Source organism: Elephas maximus, chromosome 1 (assembly GCF_024166365.1).
Source record: "Elephas maximus indicus isolate mEleMax1 chromosome 1, mEleMax1 primary haplotype, whole genome shotgun sequence".
Taxonomy (NCBI): Eukaryota; Metazoa; Chordata; class Mammalia; order Proboscidea; family Elephantidae; genus Elephas; species Elephas maximus.
The window spans coordinates 39715877-39733498 of NC_064819.1; the positions used below are offsets into that span (position 1 = coordinate 39715877).

The window sequence follows — 17622 nt, forward strand, 5'->3', positions numbered from 1 at the left end:
AGTTTAATATTCAATGGGGAGAATTATAATTGTTCCGTGACTTTAAAAAATTTTATTGAAACATTAAAAACTTGCTTACTGTTGATTACAAACACACACAAATGTTAAAAAAAAAAGTGAAACTAATAAGCTTAGTACACTATAATTTAAACATTAGAAAAGACTGAAAATTAAGTGTTTTAATTTCTTTGTAAAAAACTTATCAAGAGTGTTTGCCTTTTTTCCATCATAAATCTTAGGATACGAGCGAGCATAGTTTCTATGCCCTATGAAATAGTCACGCTCCGTCTGAAGTCTCGATCAACTGCCAACATTTTGTTCTCTGCACCTTCAATGCTGTGAAGTATCTCTAAGAATGCCTTTAACATGAAGTTTTTTGCCAGCATCCCTTCCTCTAGGGCACCTCCGCCTCTTCATCACAACTACTTCCTGCATTTCTGTCGCTAAGTCCCCCTCACTAAGTTCCTCTGGCTGCAAACCCATAGTCTATCCAGCAGCCACATTGTCCACATTCCACAGCCAGCTATTTCTTCTGTAACTCCACTTAGGTTCCTTTTGAATTTCACTCAGTGTTACCACGTTTGGTTTTCTGATGTGCTTTCATCTTTGTGGGCCAAGTCCCTGTTTCAATTATCCATTTTTATAAAATGCCATGTGGTTTTATCACTGAGAAACAAAGAGACAAAAAATTATGTGCTTTGTTGACTGTGTCTTTGTGAACTGGTACTAGAGGCACGGGACCCATCCCCTTAGACTCCGAAGGAAGGGGCTCAGCTGATCACTGGCCCTGAGGTGCGTATGTTATTACATCATGATCTGCGGACTGAAGAGCTGGCAGCAAGGTCTATACATGTGCCATCACAGCTAATACACCACGGTAACTGAAATCTGAATGCTGCTGCTGGAGGGCTGCTTGCTGCTCCTTAGTTGAACCATGGTAACCAGCTTCGTGCATATTGGAACCCCACACAGCAAGGACAGCCTGTAGTTTAAACTTTGGAGCCAGATTTCTGCATATGAATCCAAGCTCTGCCATTTACTACTTATATGACCTTAACTAGCTCATTTAATCTTTTGGGGCTTTAGTTTTTTCATCAATAAAATGGAGATAATATCACAAACCTCATAGGGTTGGTCTGAGGATGAAATGTGCGTAAAGTGTTTAGAACACTACCTGACCCTTCGTAAGCACTTTGTAAGTTTTAGCTATTACTACTGTGACTACTACTATTAATACTTACACTGCACCGTTCATATCTGTACATTCTAATAGGTGGCTGCTAGCCACATGTGGCTATTTAAATTTAAAGTTAGATTAATCCAATTTTAAAATCCTATTCCTCAGCTGCACTAGCCACATTTTAAATGTTCAGCAGCTACATGTTCATCATCACAGAGGTTTTACTGGACAGTGCTGTTCTAGATTCCTGGAAAAGGTAAGAACGAAGAGCTGGATATGAGAATCTGACTTAAATAAACAGTCATCACTGCATCACTGCCTTGAAAACAAAAGGAATTTCAATGAAAGGATTTGACAATGATAAGTTCTGAATACAATGGGCTGAGTTTCTTATAACCAACATTACCCTTTAAGAAACTTATTTTAAAGTGAGAAAGGTTGTACAGTTTAAAGGAAAAAAACTCTCAAAAAAGCTAAAGATACACATAAATTAGCATATAATTTATACATAAAACAAAAGCATTAGTAATGATCTAAGCAAACTAAACTATACTCATATTCATTTGTTCCTTCTCTCCTTTCCAAAAGAAATTAAATCTTCACTAGTACTTCTATAAAATTTTTTTCTGATTTTAATTTTCTATGCTTTTTTTCACCATTTTATAGTTACTTAACCTCTTGCCATGATGTCGATTCGACTCATAGTGACCCTATATGACAGAGCAGAACTGCCTCACAAGGAGTGGCTGGTGGATTTGAACTGCCGACCTTTTGGTTAGCAGCCAAGCTCTTAACCACTGTGTCACTAGGGCTCCTATAATTATTTAGGTCCTGGATAAACATAATACATCAATTTGGTCAGCAGAAACTCTTAGAGAGTTGAAACCACATCTCTTCCAACTTTGTATCCCACATTAAATCTAGCATAGCACTTGTACGCAGTAAGTGTTAGATCCTCATAAAGCTGACCTTATCCTAAGACAGCAAACATCAACACCATGATGATAAAGAATGTTTCTGGGAAAAAGGGAATTATTATCAAGGAATATATTTACGGGCAATTTTTCCACCAAAAAGTCCTGAAGGAAGGGCTCACAACAAAGTGACCATTTATGCTGAGCTCAACTTTATCCAAAAAGAGCAAACTTCTATAGAAAGTTAATATGACACATTTCTAGCACAAATTCATGGTTATAAAGGAATACAAGTCAAACAGTTTCCCTTAAAAATTTTATACCATAAGTCCGGAGTAAAGATTTCCTAAACTGCTCCTTAAAAGAAAAAAAGTAGTATTAAGATACCCTGTTAACCCTAACATATGAAACAGATTTTAAATTTTTCCAAGCCTTACTGAGTATCATGTTTGTTTTCTATTGATACGATGATATACTTACTATATCAGCTTGTTCCTCTGAGTCATCTTTTAAAAGTTAGTGAAATAATAATTTTTTTTTTAAATAGATATTGTGGTATGGTGAACAGTTCTCCAGTGAAAACAATATCCCTGAGCAGAAAAGATCATTCCAAGTATTTAAAGTGTCTGACCATGCTAATAAGAGAAATGGCTTTAATAAATAGGCATTTGGGTTGGATTCAGAAGACATCAATTTCAACAAAGTTGGTAACTTGGTTCTCACAGATAAAAACTAAGCAAAATCTCAGGGCATAAAAACTATTAACCAGAAGAAAATTTTTTTCAAGCACTGGTAAAAGCAGTAAATTTAGAATGAAATCCAAGGGCTCAAATTCTGCTACAAAGGAAAACCTACACCAAAGTAATGCTTTTTCTAGAAGACATGTCCTTATCGGGGATCCCCAGATTTGTAAATGGATATTTACGCAGGGCTCAGAAACTTCTGCCTCTGGGACCAAATTCAGCTTGAAGTGCAAAATTAACTTCACATCACAGTCCCGCATTCAAAGAACCATTAAACATCTGACATGAAGTTTCATGGGGAAAATCATATGCTGTATTTACATTTAAAAACAAGGAGCTTCCCCAGGGCATTCTTGCTCCATGTTGAAAGTTCACTGTAGGCATGAAAGAGGATAATGTACCTTTAAGCCACTAATGTTCTAATAAGAATTAATTCATCTGAGGAGGTCCTTCAAAATCAGTAGGATAAGCTATTTGGGAGCTAAGCTGTCAGAAAAAAGATAAAACAGAGTTGGAAGGGACCCAAAGCTTTGTATTTATCAGTCTCTCCTGGGCCTACGATTTTTACGAAATGTCACAGAGTTGGACACACTCTTTAAGTATCCAGCTGCCTTAAATCCTTTTTGGAAAAATGCAAGGTATAAATAAATAAATGACAAGTAAGTATCTGTCATTCTCGCAGATGGCGCTATTTGCATTAACGTGGGTAGATACTTGGAGATACCCTTATAAAGGTTTTGGCCAATGACCTTCCTGATATCTGCTTCCGTGCTTTTCTATCTTTGACATTATTTACATATTGGTCTGTTTTATGGCAGCAATGTTAACTTCTTAAGAAGTATATTGGTTTCCTTTCAAATTATGATTTCTCATAAATAAAATGCAAACAGAAACAGAACACTCACCTTCAATGTTCTTTCCCCATTATGTTCATTAAATATTTAGAAATAAGTACTAAGATGTAACTTACCGCCTTGTTCTGTGCAATCAGGTCCAAATGCTATATTAAATCTTGTTTTAAAGTCCAAAAATAGTTTTGGGTAGTAAGACTAAACTTACTGTTCAGAACATTCTCCAGTTTCTGTGTCATGGATCCCTCTACTTTTTCCGTTCCATCTGCTTCCAGTTTTTGATGGATTGCTAGGAAAAAAACAAAAAAAATCTCGTGAGAGTGGGGGCCACTTTAATAGGTGGGGATCAAAAAAGCCCAACCCGTAGGGATATATTATATAAAAATGACATTTTTAAACTGCTTTACAAAATGGCCATATTATTTTCACTGCTGGAAAGGAGTGGCACAAACATACTATACTTTGCAAAGTAACCATTAGACACCAGTCTAAGTTACTCATAGTTTTATACTATTAAAACAGTATATAATACACATAATCATCTGATTTTCAAGGGTGAATGGTAAAAGCAGTTCAATTAAAAAGGAAGAAAGAAAAGAGAAGGGAAAAAAGAGAAAGGAAGGGAGGAAGAAAATCAATACTGAAGACATCCTGGGTCTTACTGCATCCTGGGTCTTTGATACTTCGCCAGAGGAAAAAGTCATTCTTATTCCTCAGCTTTATCATTTCCAAAACAGAAATACTACTTTCTGGCATCTACCAACCTCAAAACATTTAATTTCAGTCTTGGGATATAACACAGCAAAATACACAGAACCTATGTTATATTCATTTTAAAAACTTTGTGTATTAAGAGTAAACTATTTCCCTGGAATAAACTATATCCCAAGAAATATCCAGTAACATGTACCTGTACATCAACTGAGGATGTACAAATTACATAGGAGTTTTGCTATTATCAACTTATGTCTGTCTGGTTCTGATAAAGATTATTAGAAATTTGTTTAACAAATTATATTTTGAAATTGAATAGAGAAGGTTTTAAACACAGCAAGTCAGGCTTATTTAAGCAAAGCATCTGAGAAGACTTCCAAACAAAACAGACAAATAAAATTTCAAATTCAAAACTGTCACATAAAAATAAAAAATAATGACATATCAAGGTCAACCTTATCTGAGCCATGACCACATGTTAAAATCAGCACAGAGCTGTCTCTAATGGATACTGCTCCTCTTCTAAGAACCCAATGATGTGTGTCCTAACACTATTTTTATCTTATAGATGAATATTTGATACCTTATTTGCTATCTAATTTCATGCCCAAGGTCACAAAGCCAAGCCCAAAATTCAAACTCAAGCAGTATGATTCCAGAACAAAAAATCCTATCCTATACTGCCTACCTAGCACGGGCAAGCAACTTAAACTGTCTAAGCTTCTGTGTTCACATCTGTAAAATGAGAATAATGAACATATTCTGTCAGTTGGAAATTAAATTCAGCTGCAAATAACAGATACCTCCCCTCCCCAAAATAACAGTTGCTAAAACACACAGGGTTTTATTCTTTCACAAAACTTGCCCTAGCAGAAGCCCAACTGTGGAATATGTAGCTCCACAAGCTTCACAGCTAGTACACTAAAATGAAAATCACTACTTTACGTTTGTTATTCCCTGACATAAGGAGCCTTGGTGGCCAGTGGTTAAGTGCTCAGCTGTTAATCAAAAGGTCAGCAGTTCAAACCCACCAGCCGCTCCACAGGAAAGAGATTTGACAGTCTGCTCCCGTAAAGATTACAGTGTAGGAAACCCTATGGGGCAGTTCTACTCTGTCCTGCAGAGTCACTCTGCGTTTGACGGACTCAACAGCACTGGGTTTATGGATTCGCTGGCATTTAATTAGAGTAAAAACTCTTTCTTAAAAGGAACTCAGAGGTTCTGCTACAACCCAACACTCACAGGTAGTGAATTTATGACAGAAAAGCTAAACCTGTGTAAGCCAAAACAAGAGTGCATTTTTTTATCAGGCCTATACAATTTAATGTGTCTCTACTGACTCACTGATCAGGAAATGCTGGGTCAAATCGAGTGCTCAAAAGCACTATGAACACATTCTCAATGCCTGATAACATCTATTTCTCTACTTCATGTAATTAGTTTTTAATCTTCATCTTGTCCACGTCTACTTTTTTTTTTTTTTTTTTTTGATGAGGGGAGCAAAGCCACCTCAAATTTTGTTTGGAATTCTAAAATAAACAGACTGCCACTCGGGCTAAATAACACTCATAGAAAGAAAAAGAAATACACTTGGAAAAAAAGATCCACTATATTTTTGTCTTTGTTGATTCCAGAGTGAAAAAATTTGGATTGTGTGATAAAGTGACATACAGTATTTCCACATATCAAAGCTAAACTTCAACTTGTTATGTGGAAAAGAACTTCCTTATCTTTAAGGAAAGGAGACAAAGTATGCTCAAATCTTAAACAACGCTAAACTAGAAAGATTTCCATGCTCTGGATAAGCAAAACTATTTATTTAAATGCTGCTGTGATTCTGTGAAAATCCTGGTTGTAAAAGAACACTTAGCACATGTCCCACTTTTACTGAGCGAGTTAGGGTCCCTGTGAATCACAATCTACTCGACGGCAATGGGTTTTTAATTTTTTTGGTGCGGCATGTGGTTTGTTCACACCAATATAGCATTACCTCTTTAGAGTGACATGCACGGTAGCCTTGCCTAAAATGTTACTTTCTAGGTCAAAATCAACATGAAAGGAAATCAGGCAGTCACATTTTCTGATGCTGACAAAACCCATCACTGATTAGCAGGTCGAGATGAGGTGAACCCGGCTCCCCAGCTCAGTTTACAGCCCTCTTCTGCTGACAAAGCAGCTTTCTGCCAACCATCTTCCACCACAGCAGAGCCACTGTCAAACTGTCAGCCAAACATGAGGATGAGAGACACTGGGATCTGATAAAGGCAATCCTATTTTCCAGAAAATTAAATCAAATAACCCAAAGTCTGGTTCACGTGACTTTTTATTTTCTCTGAAAACATTCTTAAACAGTATAATTCAGTAAGCAACTTGGTACATGATCACAGGTTTGTTAATTGTTTCTAATCTATTAGAACTTAAATACATGAAACAGTTGAACACCATAAATTTACATCTGGGAAACAAAAAAGTTATGTATAAAAATACTACTCAAGCAAGTCAGGATTACAGAAAGATGCACACCTTGCCTACTGACTCGCTGAAATTATCTGATCCTATGATTTAACCGAAAACCCTGGTGGCGTAATGGTTCAGTGCTACAGCTGCTAATCAAGAGGTTGGCAGTTCAAATCCGCCAGGCGCTCCTTAGAAACTCTATGGGGCAGTGCTACTCTGTCCTATAGGGTTGCTATGAGTCGGAATCGACTCGACAGCAGTGGGTTTTTTGGATGATTTAACTCTCTAATAAAACGTGGACATTAAATTTGCAATTTTGATTGAAAAAACCGTAATACCTGTCCATCCACACATCAGTACAAACCTACTACTAAATGAGCCATGGTGGAATCCTGTGAATGGGTCAGGTCTGTAAGGACTCAGTACCAGGCACACTGTCACCCACACGCTTGAGCCACGACACATCCCTATCACGAGGGAGAGAAGGGAGCATTCACACAGGGGTGTCAGGGCTGGGCAAGCTTTCACTATAAAGGGACAAAGAGTGAAGATTTTAGGCTTTATGGGCCTCATACAGTCTCTATCACATATTCTTCTTTTAAAGACCCTTGAAAAACATTAAAAAAAACATTCTTAATCCTGGCCCAGAAAAAGACAAGCTGTGCGCCTAATTTGTCCAATAGGCTATATGCCCTGCTGACCTCTAAGGATTACACTTGCTAAAGTAGAACCCCAGAAAGCAGATCATTTGAGATGCATTAATAATTCAAATTTATAAGAGATTCTTTCAAACATTTAGTTTCTACTTCCTATTCTAGCAAACCTTTGATAAAGTGACTAAATCACAGATAAATTATATTTGAATAGTTAAGGAACCCATGACTCCCTTCCTTCCCAAGTTACATAAAAATAAGTAAATAATAACATATTTGCAACTACTACATAGAAGACTAAAAAGTAGTAAGGGTTCTCACTTAAATAATTGGATATTTTTGCCATATTTGCCTAGATTATTTTATACATCAATACTGTTGCCATGTGCAGTCCAGTCAATTCTGACTCATAATGATCCTACAGGACAGAGTACAATTACCTTTTCTAGGCTAAATCTTTATAGGAACAGATTGCCAGGTCTTTTCTCCCAAGGAGCAGCTGTTGAGTTCCAACTGCATACCTTTCATTTAGCAGCCGAGCACTTAACCATTATGCCACCAGGACTCCTTTTGTATATACATCAATAGACGCTATCAAGAAGCCCTGGCAGTGTAACGGTTAAGAGCTCAGCTGCTAACCAAAAGGTTGGCAGTTCAAATCCACCAACCGTTCCTTGGAAACCCTATGGGGCAGTTCTACTCTGTCCTATAGGGTTGCTATGAGTTGAAACCAACTCGATAGCATCTACCAACAGCCTGGCAACAGACACAATCAAAAGAATGTGTGAAAAAATCAATTATGGCTCCCACCGCCCAGGGTAGCAGCAATAAAAGGAACATGGAAGGGGGGATAAATCACCTATTGAGCAACATGTGTTCTCTCTTCTACTTCGGCCTCTTTACTCTGGTTTTCTCTATTCTATCATAAAGAACATTATACATTTTTGATCTATAAACCCGTTGACATCGAGTCAATTCTAACTTATAACGACCCTACAGCACAGAGTAGAACTGCCCCATAGGGTTTCCAAGGAGGTGCTAGTAGATTCGAATTGCCAACTTTTTGGTTAGCACCCTGAGCTCTTAACCAAAGCAGCAACTGATAATATTGTACTTGCCACTAAGGAATAATATTTTGTTTTTTTGGATTTCTGGTTCGACAAGCAAACAACATAGAGGTTGTCAATTCCATTCTTACAATAAGAAAAAAACAACACACTGAAAATCAACAACTCTTCTCAGATTCATCACAGAATTGAGGTCACAGGGCAAACTGCCACCCTAGAAACGGGAAAGACAAGAGAATACAGAAAATCACAGCTTACCAGGAGCATAAGCCTAGTAGGAATACTCAAACTATAACTGATGAAGTCCTGGACACTCAATGTAGACTAACTTGAGAAATAAAAACTCTTGAGGGGGCAGTCTTGCGGGGGGGGTCCTCAAACCATCATGAGTTTTACCTTCAGGAACCCCAGCAGGTTCTTGCTGTGAAGGCTGAAGGAAAAGCTTCTCATGCATCCAGCAGGGGGACGATAAACAATCATTCTGAAATATGCCCAGAGCACTCTGATCTCCAAAACAAGGGCTGCCCTCCATCAAAAGAAGATGGAAGGAATACACAGAATCACTGTACCAATAAGAACCGGCCTATGTTCAGCCATTTCAGGAGGCAGCATATGATCAATAACCAATGGTAATGAAGGAAGAAGTCTGAGCTGCACAGAAGGCACTGGCGAAAAAGAAGGCTCCAGGAACTGATGGACTACCAATTGCGATGTTTCAACAAATGGATGCAGCGCTGGAAGTACTCTCTCTTCTATGCCAAGAAGTTTGGAAGACAGCTTCCTAGCCAGCCAACTGGAAAACATCCACATTTGTAGCCATTCCAAGGAAAGGTAATCCAACAGAATGTGGAAATCATCACACAATATCATTAATATCTCACTCAAGTAAAACTTTGCTGAAGATCACTCATAAGAGGCTGCAGCAGTACATCAACAGGGAACTGCCAGAAAGTCAAGCCAGATTCAGAAGAGGATGGGGAACAAGGGATATCATTCCTGATGCCAGATGGATCTTGGCTGAATGCTGAGAATACCAGGAAGATGTTTACCTGTGTTTTATTGACTATACAAAGGCATTTGACCGTGTGGATAACAAATTATGGATTACATTGCCAAGAATGGGAATTCCAAAAAGCTTAATTGTGTTCATGAGGAACCTGTGCATAAACCAAGAGATAGCTGTTCGAACAGAACAAGGGGCTACTATGTGGATTAAAGTCAGGAAAGGTGTGCATCAGGATTGAATCTGCATGATGAGCAAATAATCCAAGAAGCTGGACTGTATAAAGAAGAAGGTGGCATCAAGATTGGAGGAAGAATCATTAACAACCTGCCATATGCAAATGACACAACCTTGTCTGCTGAAAGTAAAGATGACTTGAAGCATTTAAAGATGAAGATCAAAGACTACAGCCTTCCGTATGGATTCCACCTCAACCTAAAGAAAACAAAAATCCTCACAACTGGACCAATACTCAACATCATGATAAATGGAGAAAAGACTGACACTGTCAAGGATTACATTTTACTTGGTCCGCAATCAATACCCATTGAATCGGCAGTCAAGAAATCAAATGACACATTACATTGGGCAAATGTGCTGCAAAAGACCTCTTTCAAGTGCTAAAAAGCAAAGATGTCACTTTGAACACTAAGGCGCGCCTGAACCAAGCCATGGTGTTTTCAAGCACCTCATACGCGTGCAAAAGCTAGATAACGAATAAGGAAGATCGTAGAAGAACTGACTGAATATTGAATATACCATGGACTGCCAAAAGAACAAACAAATCTGTCTTGGAAGAAGTACAACCAGAACACTCTTTAGAAGCAAGGATGACAAGACTACGTCCCACACACTTTAGACATATTATCAGGAGGGATCAGTCCCTGGTAAAGTAGAGGGTCAGCGAAAAAGAGGGAGACCCTCAACGAGATGGACTGACACGGTGGCTATAACAATGGGCTCAAGCACAACAACGATTGTGAGGATGGGGCAAGACTGGGCTGGAACCACATGGACAGCACTTAATGGTAACAACAACAGAAATTAACTGTTCAAAACACAAAAATCCACTACCAACTACAACGTTGTCTTAGTTTCTTAGAGCTACTGTAACTGAAATACCTCAAGTGGTTTCACTTGTGGCTTTAAGGAACAGAAATTTATTTTCTCAGTCTGTTGTTGCTGTTAGGTGCCGTTGAGTCAGTTCCAACTTATAGCGACCCTATGCACAACAGAACGAAACACTGCCTGATCCTGAGCCATCCTTACAATCCTTATGCTTGAGCTCATTGTTGCAGCCACCGTGTCAATCCATCTCATCGAGGGTCTTCCTCTTTTCCACTGACCCTGTTAACTCTGCCAAGCATGATGTTCCTCTGTAGAGACTGATCTCTCCTGACACCATGTCCAAAGTATGTGAGTTGCAGTCTCACCATCCTTGTTTCTAAGGAGCATTCTGGTTGTACTTCTTCCAAGACAGATTTGTTCATTCTTTTGGCAGACCATGGTATATTCAATATTCTTCACCAAAACCACAATTCAAAGGCGTCAATTCTTCTTCGGTCTTCCTTATTCATTGTCCAGCTTTCACATGCATATGATGCAACTGTAAATACCATGGCTTGGGTCAGGCGCACCTTAGTCTTCAAGGTGACATCTTTGCTCTTCAACACTTTAAAGAGGTCCTTTGCGGCAGATTTACTCAATGCAATGCGTCATTTGATTTCTTGACTGCTGCTTCCATGGCTGTTGATTGTGGATCCAAGTAAAATGAAATCCTTGACAACTTCAATCTTTTCTCCATTTATCATGATGTTGCTCACTGGTCCAGTTGTGAGGATTTTTGTTTTCTTTATGTTGAGGTGTGATCCATACTGAAGGGTGTGGTCTTTCATCTTCATTAGTAAGTGCTTTAAGTCCTCTTCACTTTCAGCAAGCAAGGTTGTGTTATCTGCATAACGCAGGTTGTTAATAAGTCTTCCTCCAATCCTGCTGCCCTGTTCTTCTTCATATAGTCCAGCTTCTCGGACTATTTGCTCAGCATACAGGTTGAATAGGTATAGTGAAAGAATACAACACTGACACACACCTTTCCTGATTTTAAACCAATCAGTATTCCCCCTTGTTCTGTCTGAACAACTGTCTCTTGATCTATGTAAAGGTTCCTCGTGAGCACAATTAAGTGTTCTGGAATTCCCATTCTTCACAATGTTATCCATAATTTCTTATGATCCACACAGTCAAATGCTTTTGCATAGTCAATAAAACACAGGTAAACATCCTTCTGGTATTCTCTGTTTTCAGACAGGATCCATCTGACATCAGCAATGATATCCCTGGTTCCACGTCCGCTTCTGAAACTGGCCTGAATTTCTAGCAGTTCCCCGTCAATAAACTGCTGCAGCCGTTTTTGGACGATCTTCAGCAAAATTTTGCTTGCATGTGATATTAATGATATTGTTCTATAATTTCCACATTTGGTTGGATCACCTTTCTTGGGAATAGGCATAAATATGGATGTCTTCCAGTCAGCTGGCCAGGAAGCTGACTTTCATATTTCCATATTTCTTGGTCTCAGTCTAGGAGGCTGGAAGTCTGAATTCAGGGCCCTGGCTGTAAAAGAAGGCTTTCTCTTTCACTTCGCTCTGGGGGAAAGGTCCTCATACCTATTCAGTTTCTATTCCTTAGTTCCTTGGTGATGCTCATTGGTGTGTATCTTACCTTCTGTTTGCACTTCTTCCTCTGTGTGTAATCTGGTCTTTCTACACTTAAAAGATGACTGGCTTAAGACACACCGTACACTGGTCTCATTAACAAAACAAAGCAAGTCCTATTCCTAAATGGGATTACATCCACTGTTACAGAGGTTTAGGATTTACAGCACATACATCTGGGGGGAGCCCTGGTGGTGTACTAGTTAAGAGCTCAGCTGCTAACCAAAAGGTTGGCAGTTCGAATCCGCCAGACGCTCCTTGGAAACCCTTAAAAGGGCAGTTCTACTCTGTCCTATAGGGTCACTATGAGTCGGAATTGACTCAACAGCAACAGGTTTGGTTTTTGGCTTCATTTTGGGGTGACACAATTCAGTCCATAACATTTCACTCTTTGGCTCCCCCAAAATTCATATCCTTCCAACATGCAAATCACATTCACCCTATCACATTATCCCAAAATCTTATATCAACTCTAAGTACAAAAATTTTATCTTCTGAATCATCTAAATAAGTACGGATGACAATCCAGTTATATACCATCCTGGGGCAAAATTCCTTTCCATCTCTGGAGCTGTGAAATCCAGAATACAGGCTACCTGTTTCCAAAGTACAATGGTGGAACAAATAGAGGGTAGACATTACCATTCCAAATGGCAGAAGTCAAGGGTACCAAACAAGTCCACAACTGAGCGGAACAAATTACCTTAGATCACAAGGTTTGAAAATAATCCTCTGTTCTCGGAGGCCATCTCCACACTCTGGGAATTGGCCACATTCTCGGAATTCTGAATGGAGGCCCCTTTGCCCTGGGAGCCAGGCCCACCTTCCAGGCCCACTGGGACAACAACTCTGTTCCTCCTGCTTTGGGCAGCCCCACTCCACTACTGCATCTGAATGGCGACCCCAACTGAACTCTGGAACCGAGCTGTTAGAGATCTGACTCTTCGAAACTTAGCAAGCTGTCTTCCAGCCTCTGAAATGGAGGCAGTGGTTCCACCCTTTGAAATGGAGGCAGCCCTGCCTGCCACGGTCCCTCCAACAGTTCTGCTGGTCTCCAGTCTGTTCCCAAGATGGTGCCTTCCTTTTTTGGAGGGACAGCAGATGTTTGCAACCAAGTCACTCCACTGACCCATTTACCACCTTTAGAATTCAACAAAGCAGGAAGTTTTCTGTCACTCTGTGCTGTCTCTGTTCCTTTCGGTCTAAGCTGATGGGATTTTTGCTTCAGTGGTTGAACAGATCCATCAGTCACAGACCTAATCTCTTTAACAAAAGCCTGAGCCACCATATCCTTGGTGAAAGTTCTAGGACATGTGTCCTTAGTTTGTACAACAGATTTTTCCATGTCTTTAAGTTCTGGCTTCACTTCATGTAATGCATTTTTAAGTCCATCTCTTTCCTCCCACATTCTACTATACGCAGCAAGGAGAAACCACGCTGCTCATGCTGCCCCTTTAAGATCGTGCTTAGGAATCTCCTCAGTGAAATATCCAAGTTTATCACTTACAATTTCTATCTTCCACCAAACAGTTGAACATAATTCAAATAAGCTCTCTGGAACTGCATGAAATGGATCATCTTCCCTCCAGCGTCCAATCACATGTTCATCATTTGCTTTTAAAGCCTCACCAGAAGCACATTCAATGCCCACATTTTTAGCAACATTCTGTTCACAGCAATAAAAGCTCTCATCACAGCTCTCAATTCTTTCTGAGCCCTCAACAGTCTCTTCAGGCAATCTAGGGCCTTCCTATGAAGCACATCAAAATTCCTCCAGATTCTGCCCATACCCAATTACAAAACCACTTCCATATTTTAGGTATCTGTTACAGCAGCACCCCACTCTCCAGTTCCAAAGTCTGTCTTAGTTTCTTGGTGCTGCCATAATGAAAATACCACAAGTGGGTGGCCTTAACAAACAGAAATTTATTTTCTCATAACCCAGGAGGCTGGAAGTCCAAATTTCTCTCTCTGTTGGCTCTGGGGAAAGGTCTCTGTCTCTTCTCCTTGCCATGTAGCTTCCCCTCTGTTTGTGCCTCCTCCTCTGTGACTAATCTGCTCTTTTGTTATCTCATAGGTGATTGGCTTATGACACATCCTACACTGATGTGATCTCATTCACATAATATAGAATGTCTTATTCCAAAATGGGATTTCATCCACAGGTACAGGGGTTTAGGATTTCTAATACATATATTTTGGGGAATACAATTCGATCCATACCTGAACAGAAATATTAAAAGTTAAAAAAATTTAAAACACAAAACAGAATCACTAAGGAATCAATGTAGTTTTTGACTAAAGAACAGGAGCAAGACAAGGATGTCTGATCTCGCCACTGCTACTCAATTTGTATTCTAAGTCCTGGCCAAAGCAATTAGGCAAGAAAAGCAAATAAAAGGTATCGAAATCAGGAAGGAAGAAGTAAAACTATCCCCATTTGCAGAGGACATGATTCCACATAGAGAAAGCCCCCCAAAAATCCACAAGGAACCTAGTAGAACTAATCATTCAGCAAAGTGGCAGAATCCAAGGTCAATACACAAAATCAGTTGGGTTTCTGTATGTTGGCAGTGAACAATCTGAAAAAGAAATTAATTCCATTTATAATGGTATCTACAAGAATAAAACACCTAGGAATAAATTTAACCAAGGAAGTGAAAAACTTGTACATGGAAAATTATAAAACATTACTGAAAAAAAATTAAAGACCTAAATAAAAGGAAAGACATTCCAGGTTCGTGGACTGTTAAGATGTCAATACTACTGAAAGCAATCCACAGATTTAACACAATCCTCATCAAAATTCCAACAGCCTTCTTTGCAGAAATGGAAAAGTCAATCCTCAAATTTATATGGAATGGCAAGGGGCCCTGAAGAGCCAAAGCAATTTTGAAAAAGAACAAAGTAGGAGCCCTCACACTTCCCAATCTCAGAACATACTGTAGAGCTACAGTAATCTAAACAGCCTGCTACTAGTATAACAGACATACAGACTGATGGAATAGAATTGACAGTTCAAAAATACACCCATACATCTATGGTCAATTGATTTCAACAAGGGTGCTAGGTTCATCCAATGGAAAAAGGATAGCCTATCTACTAAAGTGGTGCTGGGACAACTGGATTTCCACAAAAAATAAAGCTGGAACCATACCTCATACCATTTATATAATTTAATTCAAAATGGATCAAGGATCTAAATGTAAGCACTAAGAACAAAAAAATCTTAGAAGAAAACATAGGGCTACAGCTTCAGGACCCAGGTTTTAACAACAGAAATAACATCAAAAGTACAAACAACAAAAGACAAATTGGACTTTGTCAAAATTTTAAATTCTGTGCATCGAAGGACTTTATCAACAAAGTGAAAAGGCAACTACAGATTGGGAGAAAATTTTGGGAAACCATATAGCTGATATATCAGGGTTTAATGTCCAGAATATGTAAAGAACTCCTACAACTTAAGAACAAAAAGACAAACAACTCAATCAAAAAATGGGCAAAAGGTTTGAGTAGACATTTTACCAGAAAAGAAATACAAATGGTCAATAAGCACATGAAAAGATACTCAACGTCATTAGTAACAAAACCACAATGAGTTATCACTTCATACCCACTAGAGTTTCCAAGGAGCGCCTGGCGGGTTCAAACTGCCGACCTTTTGGTTAGCAGCCGTAGCACTTAACCACTATGCCACCAGGGTTTCCAGCACTAACATGGCTATGATTTAAAAAATGGAAAATAACAAGTGTTGACAAGTATGCAAAGAAATAGGAACACTTATCCATTGTTGGTAGGAATGTAAAATGATACAGCTGCTGCAGAAAACATTTTGGCAGTTCCTCAAATAGTTAAGCATAGAATTACTACGTGGTTGTTAAGTGCCTGTGAGTCGATTTCGACTCATGACAACCCCATGTGACAGAGAAGAACTGCCCCATAGGGTTTTCTAGACTGTAATCTTTATGGGAGCAGATCTCCAGGTCTTTCTCCCATGGAGCCGTGGGGTGGCTTCAAACTGCCAGCCTTTCAGTTCATGGCTGAGCACTTAACTACTGCACCACCAGGGCTCCTTAGAATTACTATATGATCCAGCAATTCTACTCCTAGATATGTACCCAAAAGAATTGAGAGAAGGAACATAAACAGATACTTGTATACCAATGTTTATTGCAGCACTATTCACAACAGCCAAAAGGTGAAACCAACCTAAATGTCTAGCAACAAATGAATGGATACACACATACAATGAAATGTTATTCACCCATAAAGAGAAATAAAAGTCCTCATACATACTAAAATATGGACAAACCTTAAAAATATTATGCTGAGTGAAGTAAGTCAATCAGAAAACAACAAATATTATATGATCCACTGATATGGAATAACTAGAATGTATAGAGACCATTACCAGTGATTACCAGAGGCAGGAAGGAGGGGAAAAAGAGGAGTCATTTGCTTAGGTTGCACTGAGCTTCTGTTAAGGGGCGATGAAAATTTTTTGAAAAGGACGGTGGTGATGGTTGTACTACATGATGAACCTAATTAATATCACTGAATTGTACACATAAAAAATGTTGAAAAGACAAATGTTTTATACATTTACCACAATTAAAAAGGAGAATCAATGTAAAACAGTGGAAACAGATTATACAAATAAGCTACATTGATAATAAAAAGGACTATAATATAAATTGCAAATTATTTAAAAATTATAATTCAACACTGAAAACATGTAGATTTTGATGAAATGATGAACAAGCCAATGGCATGAAAAAAAGAAAAGACAGAGAGGGAAGGTGAAAGGATTATTCAAGTTTAAAAGAGGCTTAAGAGACTTAAAACTCAAATGCAATGTCTGAATGTTATTTGGATCTTGATTTGGACTAGCCAACTATGAAAAAGAGGGCTTGGGGGTAACTGTGGAGATGTGAATGTGTACTAGGAATCTGATGGTGCTGAGCAGTTGTGGTTACTTCTGCTAGCTCTAACAGTTGCACTGAGGTGCCACATGCAGGTGTCCTGATCTGGGGGTACACGGAAGACAAATGTCATGATGCCTGACATTCACCTCAAAATAAACCAACAACGAGCAAGCAAATATACCTCAAAAAGCACTGATGAAGCAAAACTGGACAAATATTAATAACTGTTAAATGTTTTTTTTATATATAGGCAATAAGTATATGGGGGGTTCATTATCTTATCTCTCCCCTTTTAACATGTGTGAACGTTTTTGAAATAGAAAGGTAAAACAAATTTTCTTAGCAGATGATTTTAAGTATTAGCTCTTTCAAATTTTCAAGCATATAGTTTCTAATCT

General features: G+C 38.8%; 1 protein-coding gene across 5 annotated transcripts in view; it reads right to left on the reverse strand.

Annotated features, from left to right (window-relative positions):
• The window catches only part of EXOC2 (exocyst complex component 2), a 313056-nt gene that overhangs the window by 209622 nt on the left and 85812 nt on the right, over positions 1–17622 (reverse strand). For all 5 annotated transcript variants that reach the window (XM_049882080.1, XM_049882096.1, XM_049882088.1 and 2 more), the window contains exon 7: positions 3897–3977. In XM_049882080.1, coding sequence (XP_049738037.1) covers positions 3897–3977 — 81 coding nt within the window. The remainder of the gene's footprint in view (positions 1–3896; positions 3978–17622) is intronic.